The 14887-nt window shown below is 42.8% G+C and overlaps 1 protein-coding gene across 6 annotated transcripts in view; it reads left to right on the top strand.

The window, feature by feature from the left end:
- Positions 1-14682, top strand: part of macrod1 (mono-ADP ribosylhydrolase 1) — a 133414-nt gene extending 118732 nt beyond the window's left edge. The window contains exons 7-11 of one of the 6 annotated variants that reach the window (XR_014570521.1): positions 910-940; positions 3242-3315; positions 8112-8185; positions 10092-10121; positions 14251-14682. Coding sequence is in view for 4 of the 6 variants with exons in the window: in XM_083786511.1 (XP_083642637.1) it covers positions 910-940; positions 3242-3315; positions 8104-8185; positions 14251-14285 (222 nt within the window). In the remaining 2 variants the exon portion in view is untranslated. Of the gene's footprint in view, positions 1-909; positions 941-3241; positions 3316-8103; positions 8186-10088; positions 10122-14250 lie in introns of all 6 variants that reach the window. The other 5 variants (XR_014570522.1, XM_083786513.1, XM_083786512.1 and 2 more) reach the window with 5 other exon arrangements.
- The last annotated feature ends 205 nt before the right edge of the window (positions 14683-14887 follow it).

Raw genomic sequence — 14887 nt, 5'->3', positions numbered from 1 at the left:
ACCACTCAACGTGATGTTTCCTAATGCAAAAACATGTTCCCCAGAATTGTCGGTGTCATAGATTATACATTTTCCGCTAAACGAGGATGCATTTCCTCATCTATTGGACCAGGTATCTTATTATGCTTGAATGGAAAGCGATCAACACAAAGTGGTTATGGGCGCAAATTACAGGAGCCTTAATTGTGTTGCCAAATGGATGAGGCGTGTAAGGTTAAACGTTTTGTTTTATTATTGGAAGGTTTGTTTGTTTACTTACTGTATTGCCTATTATACAAATTGCAAATAGGCCTATTCCGTTGAATCCATAGTGCAACTATCAGGACGAAAACTACAAATCATCATAATTAAAATTTTGTTGGCCAGAGTGTCGTAAAACCTTGACATCATCACTATGAATTATCCAAAAGACAACAGCTACTCCTCTCTTAAAGTGGTTATGTGAAGCGTCATAAATACTTCTCATGGTAAGTGCTACTATGACGGAGTATTTTAAGTCCCAGTCAAACTTTCACCGTGATTTCTAGGAGTCACTCTGAGATGTGTGATGAATACAGGCACAGATTTTCGAACAAAGGAAGAAATATTATATCAAGTCAAAAGAACCCAGCACCAAGGTACATGCCTTTCACCTAATGTAACTTACCTGCATGGGGTGGCAGAACGGATTGTGCTGAACATGTCCATCAATAAATATAAGATATCAATGTTTTGATTGTCTCATATTATTCTGAGCGAGGAGTCGGACCTCTGTGTTTTCATTCAAAAAATTCATGTACTGTGTGTGTGCGTGTGTGTGTGTGTGTGTGTGTGTGCGTGAATGCGTGCGTGCGTGTGTCCGCGTGCGTGCGTGTTGTTTATGTGAACGGCAATAGATTGTAAAATGTGTTTTTCATTTGAACTCTGCAGGCCTTCCCTTGCATCTCCACTGGAATCTACGGTCAGTGTCTGTATGCATGATGTTTCTGTCTGCAGTGGTGGTGTTGACAACAGCACATGTTTGATTTGTTCCACTTATTACATTCACAGCTTGTGTGTGTGTGTGTGTGTGTGTGTGTGTGTGTGTGTGTGTGTGTGTGTGTGGGGGCTACACATGCATATCTTATTTTGTACTTTACAATGGCTCTCAAAGCTAAGCCAGAACTCGGTGAAGGATATCTTTGTATTGAATATGATTTTTGTCTGACACCAACAGTGTGCGTGAGTGCCTGCATGCGTGTGTGCCTTGACGTGAATGCCGTGCTGGAAACCATGCAACGCCAGATTCCCATTTGGTTTGATTTGCCAGTATCGCCCATTCCACTGAAGAACTTGAGGTTGCTCCAGTGTGTCACGCTCCGCCTATTATCTCCTTTGGCCCAAAGGCGTTTCTCAGATTAAGGCTCTGGATTAGAGCTAGAAGATTAAACTAGATTATATGGGAGATGGCGTCAGATGGGGTGTAATCCACCCGCACTGGCAGGGTGGACTATAGCGCTGCAGTGCTATAGTGCTTAAAATGCTGCTGGAGTGTTTTCCAATGCTTTGCCCTGATTGAATTGGAGAGAGAAAGGTCAGTGGCGAAGCACAGCAGAAAAGTTGTTTGTGCTTTGAACTTTGTCCCCTGATGCCACTCTCTCACACTGGGTCCCACTCTCTCACACTGGGTCCCACTCTGGGTCCCACTCTCTCACACTGGGTTCCACTCTCTCACACTGGGTCCCACTCTCTCACACTGGGTCCCACTCTCTCACACTGGGTTCCACTCTCTCACACTGGGTCCCACTCTCTCACACTGGGTCCCACTCTCTCACACTGGGTCCCACTCTCTCACACTGGGTCCCACTCTCTCACACTGGGTCCCACTCTCTCACACTGGGTTCCACTCCCCCACTCTGGGTTCCACTCTCCCACTCTGGGTCCCACTCTCTCACACTGGGTTCCACTCTCCCACTCTGGGTCCCACTCTGGGTCCCACTCTCTCACTCTGGGTCCAACTCTGGGTCCCACTCTGGGTCTCACTCCCCCACTCTGGGTCTCACTCCCCCACTCTGGGTCTCACTCTCCCACTCTGGGTCTCACTCCCCCACTCTGGGTCCCACTCCCCACTCTGGGTCTCCCTCTCCCACTCTGGGTCTCACTCCCCCACTCTGGGTCCCACTCCCCACTCTGGGTCTCACTCTCCCACTCTGGGTCTCACTCCCCCACTCTGGGTCTCACTCTCCCACTCTGGGTCTCACTCCCCCACTCTGAGTCTCACTCCCCCACTCTGGTTCCCTTCCCACTCTCCCACTCTGTGGCACTCTTTGATGCACAGTAAAATTCATGTACATTTATATCTGACCCATAAATCTCCTTTTTTACGCCCTAAGAGTTAAATGAACACCAAGGATTTTACTGTGTGGCTCCCCTGGAAGAAGGTGTGTGTGTGTGTGTGTGTGTGTGTGTGTGTGTGTGTGTGTGTGTGTGTGTGTGTGTGTGTGTGTGTGTGTGTGTGTGTGTGTGTGTGTGTGTGTGTGTGTGTGTGTGTGTGTGTGTGTGTGTGTGTGTGTGTGTGTGTGTGTGTGTGTGTGTGTGTGTGTGTGTGTGTGTGTGTGTGCTTAGCATGATAAAATATTATAATTCAGATCATGATTTATGGAATAATTACCCTATAATTACCATTTTCTTACATTGGGAGGCGGGTGATGAATCTTTGCTGTCCTTGCATTTTTCCAACAGTGGGCGTAATTTTACAGCTTTGGAATCACAGCTGCAAACTGCATATAGGAATCAAACGCTACTCTCTCGCTCTACTTATACTGTATCTTTCCTTCTCTCAGCTCTCTCTGTCTCTCTCTGTCTCTCTCTCTCAGCTCTCTTTCTCTGTGATCTTGACCAACAAGTGTGCTGCATCTCAGTGCAGTATACAGGTGTGACGAGAGAAGATGAGAGAGAGAGAGAGAGAGAGAGAGAGAGAGAGAGAGACAGAAAACGGGCAGTGATGTGTGAGAACAGAACAGCGAGTGGAGTAAAAAAACAACAACAAACACATACACCAAAACAACCCAGCCATGTGGATCTGGAATGCACAGCATGTGTTTCTGCAAATTGCATGTATTATTGACATCTCGTGTGTGTGTGTGTGTGTGTGTGTGTGTGTGTGTGTGTGTGTGTGTGTGTGTGTGTGTGTGTGTGTGTGTGTGTGTGTGTGTGTGTGTGTGTGTGTGTGTGTGTGTGTGTGTGTGTGTGTGTGTGTGTGTGTGTGTGTGTGTGTGTGTAGGATACCCACCTGAACAGGCTGTACACGAGGCATTGGCAACCGTGAGGAAATATCTGGACGAGCATCACGACAAGGTGTGTGTGTGCGTGTGAGCGTGCACGCTTGCGTCTGCCAATTCTTCCCTATAGTCTCCTCTAGGTATTCTTCCTTCCACAGCTGTTGTTTTTGTTTTGTGGAGAGAACAGGGAGAAGGACACACACATGCACACAAACTTACACACACACACGCACATGCACATACGCACACACACACACACTGAAGCCCTAAGTGCTGGCTCCCATGCATGCTCACGGCCAAGTCATGTTTTAATTGACTCCTTGAGGGACGAAAGTCGACTTGCACAAACACACACAAGTGCAAGAACATGCACACATGCACAGACCTTCTCTGAAAGAGAGTGACGTTCGTGTCACGGAACACGGAAATCAACTGTAGACAAGCCCTGCACACCCACTCTCACTCACTCACTCACTCACTCACACTCACTCACTCACTCACTCACTCACACACACAAGCACACACGCACGCAAACTCGCACACGCGCGTCATTGACAGGATTCCTCCAGGGGTCTGTACTAGGCCCCATACTTTTTTCCTTCAACAACAAATATGTTCGCCGAAAATAGCCGCTCTACCCCCCTGGTAGTCGTAGATCAGTTGTGAGCTTGTAGCTTTTGGCAAATGTTCGCCCGCAGAGTATTAGGTTCACGTGTTTAAACATCCCATGTCTATCTCTACTCCTTTCCTTTCACCTTGACATTCTCTCCGTCTAGTTCTACTATACCTCTGGTTTGACTAATGTGCCGCTCCACCTCCCAGAGAGGGTGTTGACCGTGTTATTGTTAGCATTGCCGTCTCCAGAGGCTCTGTAGCAATAGCGGCCCACTGATGTCATCAGCCACACCGAGGGAGCACTGAGACATCATAAAGCATACGTACGTAGGTTGGCTCCTAATCAACAACCCCGCTAATTAGGGATGTCCCCGTTTTATTGCTGATTCCGATCCTTTGATTTTGAGTATCAGCCAGCCGGTAACGATTTTTCACGATCCAATATTTATTTATATTTTTATAGAACACTCATGCCATATCACAATAGTATTATATCTAAAATCACAGACGATATCCAGTCTAATATCATGACATGGATTTATAATATTGATACTAGGGATGTCAACATCACATTTCTTTGCTCCCAATCCCATTCCGATCATTAAAGAATTACATGAACGGCCCTGATTTCCGATCACGTGATCGGATCGGGACAACCCTACCGGTAATGCTAGCAATGGAGATGGCATGTCAATGGAAGATGATTTAACAGACAGAGACAGACAGAGACAGACAGGACCTTAATGATGTCAGGGAAACAGAGTAGGAGTAACAAATAAAACAAATATATAGAAAATAAAATGACTCGTCAGATAGTAAAGTACAGGGTTCAGGAAATTAGTACTCAGTTAGCAGGTATATTACATAAAATCTCGCTTGAGATCACATCTTCCTGAAAATGTGGCAGCCTCTGTTGGATAGGTGGTCAGTCTCCTGTGGTGGAGCTCGTGCTTGAGGTGGCCCCTCAAGTGCTTGAGAACAGTATGGGTTAAGCATACTCTGTGTGTAATATCATGTACCAACACGCATATATATATATATATATTTATTTTTTTGACAGCAGGAATTGCCTGTCAGAATTAGACCCCCCTGTATTAGGATGTATTAGGATGCTGATATTCATTCATCAGCCAACACTCCCCACTGACAGGTAGTACCCTCCCTCCCCACTGACAGGTACAGTAGTTACCCCCCCCACCCCAGATAGGACGTATAAGGCCTTAATCCTACTCCTCCTCCCAGCCAACACTCCCCACTGACAGGTAGTTAGTACACCCCCTTTTGATTTACATCAAAAGGGCATGTGAGCTCAAACCCACAATTCAACATTTTGGTTTTAAGATGTTGATATTCATTTTGTATTCATCCCTAGGACCCCAAATCTCACCTTGGAGTGTCTATTTCAAACAAAGTGTTTTTTGACTGGGGGGTCATATTTGATTCAGTGTTTGATTCAGAAAACTAGAAAGATTTATTTATGTCTCCAAACAAAGTATATAAGAAACACAAGTGGCTCGAATTGGAGACCCCAACATAAAGGAAGGACATCACAAAATCACAAGTTTAACGGTTTTTATTAACCAACTTCCCCACTGAGGGATCAAATCACTGGGTACATGTGAGCAACCAAAATATCAAACAATACATTTCAGTGGTACTTTAACCAACTTAGCAGAACAAAGGAGGACCTGGAGATGCCGGCCAAAACAGGAGAATGAGACTGTAGGGACGTCGAAGCTGTTTCCCCCCTCCCCTAACTTACAACCAACTAACTAATAACGAAAACAAAGACTGCCGGCCATCCCCAGGCCAAACTAAAGTAAATTAAGGTAAACTCAAAACAAGTATTAACATAATGTGGGACTGAGTTGTTGCTGGGTCTGTGTCTGCCATGACACTGAGCTGGCTGGCTTTTATAGAGAGGGCTGCAGCAGAGGACAATTAGGGGAATCTGCTGCAGGTATGCCAGTCTGGGTGTGTCAGTCTGAGTGGGGAGGAGAGACAGAGAATTAGCACAGTCAATGATTGAATGACTGAGTATGTGTGTGTGTGTGATGTCATGGCCACACGCAACACACTGTATATCTTATCCTGTAAGCTGTGACATTCCTTCAAAAAAATGTGGTAAAAATAGGGACTGTGGTACATTTCAGTGCACAATTCTATGCTTTGCGAGGCATTGTTTTAGTTATGACTTACGACTGAATAATACTGAAATGAGCAAAATTGCAAAACAATATTACAATATTATTCCAACCCATATTGCACTTAATGGTCACTAGCTCTTGTGTTGCCCATGACAACTGGTTTATGGCAACACATCAATGGTATCGCAGCTAATCAGTGGCATCATCTACTGTGCATACAGAAATGTATAGATGGTGTATCTGAACACATCGTCTCCATTACGTCTACCCAGTATTGTAAGCATATCTCAGAAGTCCCCAGTAATTGCTGCAGAATGAGCTCCCCACCGCTATAGTTTGCGATGACCATTTTGCATCGATTCTAATGAGCATTCAGTTTAATTTGGCCAGGGAGGCACAACATGGCAAAAAGTGACATCAACCAAGGGAGCAAACTAATGATTCTGAGTCTTAGTCTGCAGGGTGTAATTCGTTACATCAATTCTTCTCTATTATCCCCCATTTGAAATTAAGACTAATTGGTATAATTGTGAATGAACCAATACTGACAGGTGTGATCCACAGGAGGCAAGCTATAGTGAAATGACTCTCTTTCATTAAAAGGAATGAGACTAAAATAAGACTGAGGCACCGATGCTGAGTGGTTGAGGCGTGTACCGCATGGGCTGTCGATCAGTCACCGGTTTGATCCCTGGCTGCCTCTAGTGTCCTGTCTCTCTACACTGTGGCAATGAATACAGACAAGAAAAGACCCCAAAAATAACTTTTATACCCAGACCGAAGAGATGCAGATAGAACTGATATTTGTTTGATTCTTTCTTCGAAATGTTCGAAAAGATTTGCTCGAGGCGACCGGAGAAACCTTGGGTCTGGAGTGTTTTATGATCTTTCATCTATCTTTCTACATCTATCATTTATCTTTCTGATCTTTCATCAAAGTCTGACAAATAAGATGATATTGCCCACATATTCCTGAAATCAAGTTTAATGTGGCCGCTTCTCATCATTACATACACACATTTTTATGTAAATGAGACAGAACAGAAGATAAAATATAATGTATATCATGTAAAAGTTGCTTACAGTCAGTCAGATATATTACTGGGTCAGTGTCCAAATGTCACTAGAAAAAATACAACTTGCTCTGTTCTGTATACAGTACATACTGTACGTGTTGATTTTGACGAGTAAAGCTAAGACGAATATTTTTCGTCAACTAACCTTTTTCACTACGAAAACTAAATGAAATCTAAGCTATGATGACAATTTCATCAACAAATAAAAATTAGACTAAAATGTTAGGAAGGGACTAGTGGACAAGAGACCCAGTATAAGTCATTTTACACTTGGTTGCATGCTGAAGATAGCAGATCTACAAGCTCTGTGGCACGTTGTGAGTTTGTAGATCGGCTACAAGTGTAAAGTGTAAAATCGGGAAAAGGGAATAAAAAGAAAATGCCCCAAACGTTCTGGGTACTGTACCTATGAAGCACTGTTGCAGGACGCCCAAGTCCTAGTTTTGACTAAAACTAAATTAAAACTATTCAAGAGACAAAATCGTGTGATGGAGTGCGCACACACACACACACACACACACACACTTTAGTTCTTTATTTGAACCCACAAATTACAATTAATTTTACAAGGAAACAAATATAACAGGGTCGACAGTTCATGTTCACTCAAGGATGCACACACGCGTACACGCAGTATTATGGATATTCCTCTCTCTCTCAGACACACTGACTGTAATATCAGTTGCAAATATACAGGCACACAATGCTTCCCCACCACTAGCTAGTGCTTAAGAATGTGTTCTAAGGTGATTGAGGCAGTTATTTCTATAGATGGCTTGCTGCGACATACAGTACAATACGGTTAAACACTGACTGTTTCACCGCTGCTGTTACTGACATCCTTGTTTTTGTTTATGTTCTTAAATTGCTTTTGTGTATGTGTGTGTGTGTGTGTGTGTGTGTGTGTGTGTGTGTGTGTGTGTGTGTGTGTGTGTGTGTGTGTGTGTGTGTGTGTGTGTGTGTGTGTGTGTGTGTGTGTGTGTGTGTGTGTGTGTGTGTGTGTGTGCGTGCGTGCGTGTGTGTTAGGTGGACAGGGTCATCTTCTGTGTGTTCCTGCCAGCTGATAAGGAGCTATATCTGAAGAATATTCCTCTGTACTTCCCTGGTGGTGAGCAGTCATACCGCGCGTACACGTACGCACGCACGCACACACACACACACACATGCCATATACTGATGCATTGTCTACTGCTGTACTATTGTACACTATCTCACATATTGGCTCATTGAGGGACTAAAGTTGACAGCAACACTTTACATATCATGATACAACAGGTTTTTTTACGTTTACGTTTACGTTTTCAGGCCGGGTAGGGCGTAAAATGTGTTCTAACTAGTAAGGCCAGGCGGGGCCTCGATCGGGCCAGCCCAGTTAGGGCCCAGGTAGGGCCGGGCCTTAATGTTTGGGCCTGTTGAGAACTTTAGTCTTCACGGCTGCGCTAATAACTTTTGAGTTCTAGAGTTTGAATGGACAGGTATCAGTCAAAGGGGAGACATCGAAGACGGGTGGGGAAGAATCAACATATGGAATGTCAGAACAGGTCAGCTCCATATATGGAGATCTAAGGGTTTGAGGTCAGATGTAGAGTTGCTGGCCGGCTCCATATATGCAGATCTAGGTGATGATCTAGGCGTCTTCTCCATGTATGGCTATCCAGGGTTTGATGAGGTCAGTGTTGTGATCTATATGGAGACGGCCATATATGGTGCGTGTCACAAGGCGTGACGGACTGACGGCCATATACTGTATGGAGCCTGGTTATGAGTCGTGGCGAACTGACGGCCATATATGGAGCGTGTCATGGCTCGTGACAGACGGACGGATGACTGACAGGTTTTGCAGGTTTTCATAGTAATCTGCGACCTACCGTCACAACAATACATACATACATACTCTGCATAGAAGACTGAAAAGTGTGTAAATCAAACACTTTTATTCTTTACATATTAAATTAAATACACCAACAAGCCCATATGACTGCTTTAACTATTTTGTTAAAGTGTTTCAGGTGTTTCAGGCTGACAAATGTTGTAGGATTTATAGCCTGGTAATTTAAATTAATGGCTTGCTCCATCATAATTTGTCATCATAAAGTGTATGAACACACGCTAAAAGGCAAAATAACCATCAAGATGTCATCTACCAGACAAAATTGGTTATTAGACGCCAAACACCAGTCTTGAAAATGAGACGATTTGCCTTCTCAATTAGCTTTCTGTATACATTTCTGTTCATTTTATCGAAACAGGCATCAAGCTACTGTATTCCTTTTTGAAGATGCAAAACATTGACATAAAAATCATGGACTAGAGAACTACTGTAAGCACACTTTACCAATTCTAGCCCAGTGGAGCCCAGAAGGTGGCTATGATGTATTGTTTTAAGAACAGCAGTTCAAGTTGCACAATATGCATTCTTATTTCAACAAAAGAGAAAAGAAACCCCTCAACCCCTCCCACCCATACTGTTTCAGTGACATTACATAGAGAAGTTGTCACTGTGCTCCCGTCACAAATAGACATGGAATCTGACATTCCCAGAATAATATTAGAAACAGGATCGGTATCGATGAGAGTACTCAAAATATAAGAGAATGTCTCCAAAATATTATTCCAAAATTGTAGGACTAGGACACTAAACTGTATGCCTGTGTGTGTGTGTGTGTGTGTGTGTGTGTGTGTGTGTGTGTGTGTGTGTGTGTGTGTGTGTGTGTGTGTGTGTGTGTGTGTGTGTGTGTGTGTGTGTGTGTGTGTGTGTGTGTGTGCGTGCGTGCGTGCGTGCAGTGCACGCACACACACTTAGTGCACGTGCAGTTGTGCACACACGTGTTGAGCTATATGGAGCTTATTGTGCCTGAAGATGTGTTATTTATTTTCAGTCTATTTTCAAGTCAATATTGCCAGTCATAGGCATGTACCCATGCAGTGCCTCGAGGAAGTATAGGCTACAATCTACTACAGCCAGTCATCTGTGTTCACCATTCATTTGTGTGCCCCTTCCTTTCCCCCAGCAGACCAGTGACAGAACACATAACCAAATGCAGGTAATTAGTATGGAGTGTGTACCAGGGTTGCCGTGGCAACATTAACAGCCCAAAGTTGTCTGAATGCTGCTTTCAAGTGTTCACCGCCTGCTGTGATGTTGAGGAATGATCCTCTCTAAACGATCCGTCCTAAAAAAGAGAAAGGTTGACATTTTCAGCAGCAGGCTGTCACATTGTCACATTGTGGAGCCTGTGCTGCCAACACTGTGACACTTTTAAAGTCTACTTTGTAACCTCTTCAATTACGCAAAATACATTTTTGAGGGGCGCTAGCCACTCCTATGTCCAGCTTTGAGGGTGCGTGTAAACACAAAGACATTGTCCTAACACAAACATTAAATGCCATTGATAATGAATGGCCAGTTTTGAGTGTTTGTGTAAACACAAACGTTGTGTAAGCATAAACATTGAAGACGAAGGTGAGGACGCAAATTCTAATTGGCCGGAATGAGATTATGTATGATGATAAGAGCGCCCCTCACTTCATACAGGTGTGATTTCTTTTTATATAAAGTTTGACTGGTATAGTTTTCCATTCCACATAAATGACAACACCTTTAACCCATTCAGGACAGGGGCCCGTTCCACGAATTAGAGATTAAGCCGGGCTTTAACACATCCTGGTTTAATATATCCTGGATCAGTGATTAACCGGTTTCATGAAACTGGTTGATCTTGCCAGATTAATTTAACCAGTTAACCTGGATATGTTGAGGCTTGATTCGGTTTCATGAAAGTGATGCTACATTAGTTACCATGGAAACTAATGCTTTGGACTTAGCCTGCTCCGGACCAGGCTAACAGCCAGGTTTAACCTAATCCTGATGTCTTTACTGTTCATTAAGCAGTCAAGCTGATCACAAACCAATGATGTTTTCCAGATTTATTCAATTATTATGGGTTTATGTTGCCTTATTTGTATCGGTATTAAAGGACTAATTTAAGCACTATATAAAATCAAATAACCAAAATATATAGGCTGCACAACATCATGACAGCTTGTGAGCTTGTAGATCAGCTGCTTTTGGTGAATGTTCCCCATGAATAGGTTTGCTGTCGTGCAAGTGCACGGTTAAGAAGAATTATTATATTATATTATTTTTTATTTTTTTTGTAAAAGTGAAAACCACTAAATATTACCATTACTCATTGTTTTACAACATATTACCATTGTAACCTTTCACCCACTACTAGTCCTACATACTTACACCTAGAAACCCCATTCAAACCTATTTAGGTTCATCCTACGGTGGACATGTGTGCCTGAAAAGGAATCTTTGAAATGTTTCATAGTTTTAGAAATATCGTGCTTTCAAATTTGAGACATTTATAGGCAGATAGTGGCACTTCAAAAAATCACTTTCACCTAGAAACTCCATTCACACTTTGTAAAATTCAGCTTACTGTGGAGACACATGCTGGAACTTTTTACTTTGAAATGTTTTGTAGTTTCTGAGTTATTTAACTTAAACGCCCAATGCATTCTCAATGGCAATAGCACAAACTTTGGCATGCTACATGAACCCATGACACTCACCAGTCTGGCCCCTGTCTGGACAACAACCCCCTTCCCCAAAGGTAGCTCCCTCAGAGGAGGGAGTTATGGCCAAATATCACAATGCGACAATATCATTATACTTACAATATTAAGAATTCTGTTTTAAGTTAATAGTAGTGGTAAAATGTAAACTATATTTTTGGGGTAGTTAATCATTCAGTCTATCCACTATTGAGAGTATGTTCTCTCTTTAATTGCAGCAGCAGTATTTATTTTAGAAGCTTAAGTCCTTGTATCAGTAAGTCTTGAATAGATTAGTAAAGATTATGAGATATACAGAAGGGGGCTGTAATGCAACTATTAAGGATGCAAACTGCCTTAATACCCCATGAAGAAGAAGGATCAGTAAATCTGTGATCCACATAATGGGTCTAGAGACAAAAAGCCAGACTGTCTATTAAGCCAGGCTTGCTGATCCCGGCTCGCCAAATCCGCCAATTCTGAGCCTCGCTTGGCTTTAGTGGAACGGAATAAACCAGGCTGTAAAGATCAGGATTTAAAAAGCCTGGTTTGGGCCTAAATCCTGGATTAGTTAATCCAAGTTTCGTGAAACAGGCCCCTGGCCGATTGTTGCTATACTGTAGATAGCAACAAGAACCCCAAAATGGGTTCCCGTCCTGACTGGGCTAAACACTATAAAATACTATGTTTCGTGCATGCAGCACTCGTGCCAAAATGACAAAATGATGAAAAGCATGCAATGCAACTTACAGTATTTAAGTATAGTGCCATTTGTTTAGCTTACAAAATGTGATTGATAATGTTATAATCCCATTCAGTCTGGACGTCTGAGAATAATCCAATTCATTCAGTTATTCAATTCAAGTCAGCTCAAATGCCTTGCCTTAACATTGCACAGGAAACTAACCTCTTACAGTATGTGCCTCAAACGCATTCGATCGTGTGTCTGTTAAAATGTCCTGATTAACAGAGTAAATGACTGAGATATGGTGATCTGGCTCTCATAACAAATCATTACACAGTGGTTGAGAATAAATTCTAATACTGGATTCAGGATTTATTTTAGAATTGGGTCTTTGTTCACATAACTTTTGTCATGTTTTTGTCATAGTGAAATTAGTTGGCAGTAACATCCACACGTATACACAAAGATAATCTCGATGTTATAAAGCAATTCATATTTTACTAATTCCTGTTGCATTCAAATTTTAATACAATGATCGATTCAAAGCTTTCCAGTTACATTAAATATGCAATGCTAGCCAGCAGGGAAATGTACTGTATGTAGTTTTACGATAAATACATTCAATTATTTGTGCTTTCTAGTCTAGCTCATATTAACTGAATAGGAAAATGGGATTAAGGATTAAGGTTCAATTTAAAGTTAAATGAAGTGCAGAATTTGAACTATTGAAGCGATATAAGCATTTGGACAATTAATCTCTTTTGTTTGACAGATAAGAAAATGTATCCCTTCAATTACTGTATAAATCATCATGTAAATATTGTACTCACCACAACTTTTCTTGCCAGGTGGCTTTTCCAGCTAAACCTGGATCCTTTATGTTTTCTTCAGCGTTTGGGCTTTATTTCTGACAGTGACAGTGAGACCGCTTAAGCGGGAGTGAGAGATAAAGCTGGCCAGGGTTCGAATCCGACTCAAGGCTCTTTGCTGCACGCCATCCCTTAAGGCCTATTCATAGTCTGGATTTTCGGTGGTGAGGTGACCACCGAACTACAACATGACGTCACAAGCCGCGGTGAAGAGCAAACCACCGCCACCGCTCCAGCCCTTCTCTCTGTTTTTACTCACCACCGCTCAACGTTATTTCAGCTCCGGTGGTCAGCTCACCACCGGAGCGTTGGTCACCTTACCACCGAAAATCCAGACTATGAATAGGCCTTAAGGGATGGCGTGCAGCAAAGAGCCTCGAGTCGGATTCGAACCCTGGCCAGCTGCAAGGACTATAGCCTTAATGATGTATAGTATGCGCTGTTGTGCCAGGTGAGCCGCTGGGGCACCCCTAGGTGTATCCCTTTAAGAGATTGGTGTTATCTTTTCGTGTCTTTCTCCCCGATAATGGATGTCTCTCTCCCCTATAATGGATGTGCACCAGATTTTGCATCAGCAGTGAGTGAACAGTAGCAGGGCTGTTAGATGGGCCGGAACTGTCTGACTGTATGATAGAGCCGCTACAGGCAAGCCTCCAACTATCCACTCTACAACACCTGGCCTGTGTGTGTGTGTGTGTGTGTGTGTGTGTGTGTGTGTGTGTGTGTGTGTGTGTGTGTGTGTGTGTGTGTGTGTGTGTGTGTGTGTGTGTGTGTGTGTGTGTGTGTGTGTGTGTGTGTGTGTGTGTGTGTGTGTGTGTGTGTGTGTGTGTGTGTGTGTGTGTGTGTGTGTGTGTGTGTGTGTGTGTGTGTGTGTGTGTGTGTGTGCGCATTTGTGCATAATGAATCGGGGGCCACATTTGGATGTTACTAATCCTCACTAACAGATCCCTTTGAAGCACCAGAGATATACCAAAAGCCAAGTGCGATTAACTACATGTCCAAACTCGCATTTATTTTTTAATTAGTTTTAGTTTAAGTTTGTGTTTTCTCTCCCAGCTTCCACAGGGCCCACAGTCAAGAGCAAACTGTAAGGAGAGGAGTGGCATCCATCCCCCTGTCTGACATACAGCTAAATGAAGACATCAGCATCCTGCTATTTCATCCCCGGCTTCGTCTCTTCATCCTGTTGTGTTCACAGATGGACACCACTCACATTACATGAAATGAGCATTTACCTTTGGTAAACTGTAAAAGGGGAAGTTGCCCCTGGACTTTGATTTAAGGTCAGTTTGGCGATATTTCTCACACATGATTCCCGTATTGTTTGGATCAGCAATGGCGTAATATCTTACCATGATGGCACATTCATTTTGATTTGTTGATGATTTAATCATTACTGTTAAAACAATTATGTGTACGATAGCTGCACTCTAAATTAATTTAAGATGCATTGTTCTATTTTGTCGATAAAATAAAGTGTTAAACAGCTTCGTATTTTTTATAGTAATCATTGCTATAGACTAAGTGTTTGTTCATTAACGGGGTGTCCCCACTCCCCATCTCTCTAGCTCTTTCGTAAACATACCAATTGTATCTAATCAGGAGAGAGAACTCATACAAGATACACAATTGTAGGAAAGGAAGTGTACTAGGAAGTGTAGTGACTAAACAAGAAAAATTAGCTGACAAAAAT

This window comes from Protomyctophum parallelum (genome assembly GCF_964188405.1).
Source record: "Protomyctophum parallelum genome assembly, chromosome: 16".
NCBI lineage: Eukaryota > Metazoa > Chordata > Actinopteri > Myctophiformes > Myctophidae > Protomyctophum > Protomyctophum parallelum.
Note: the sequence above shows the minus strand (reverse complement) of the source record. Positions and strands in the feature narration are given on the sequence as shown.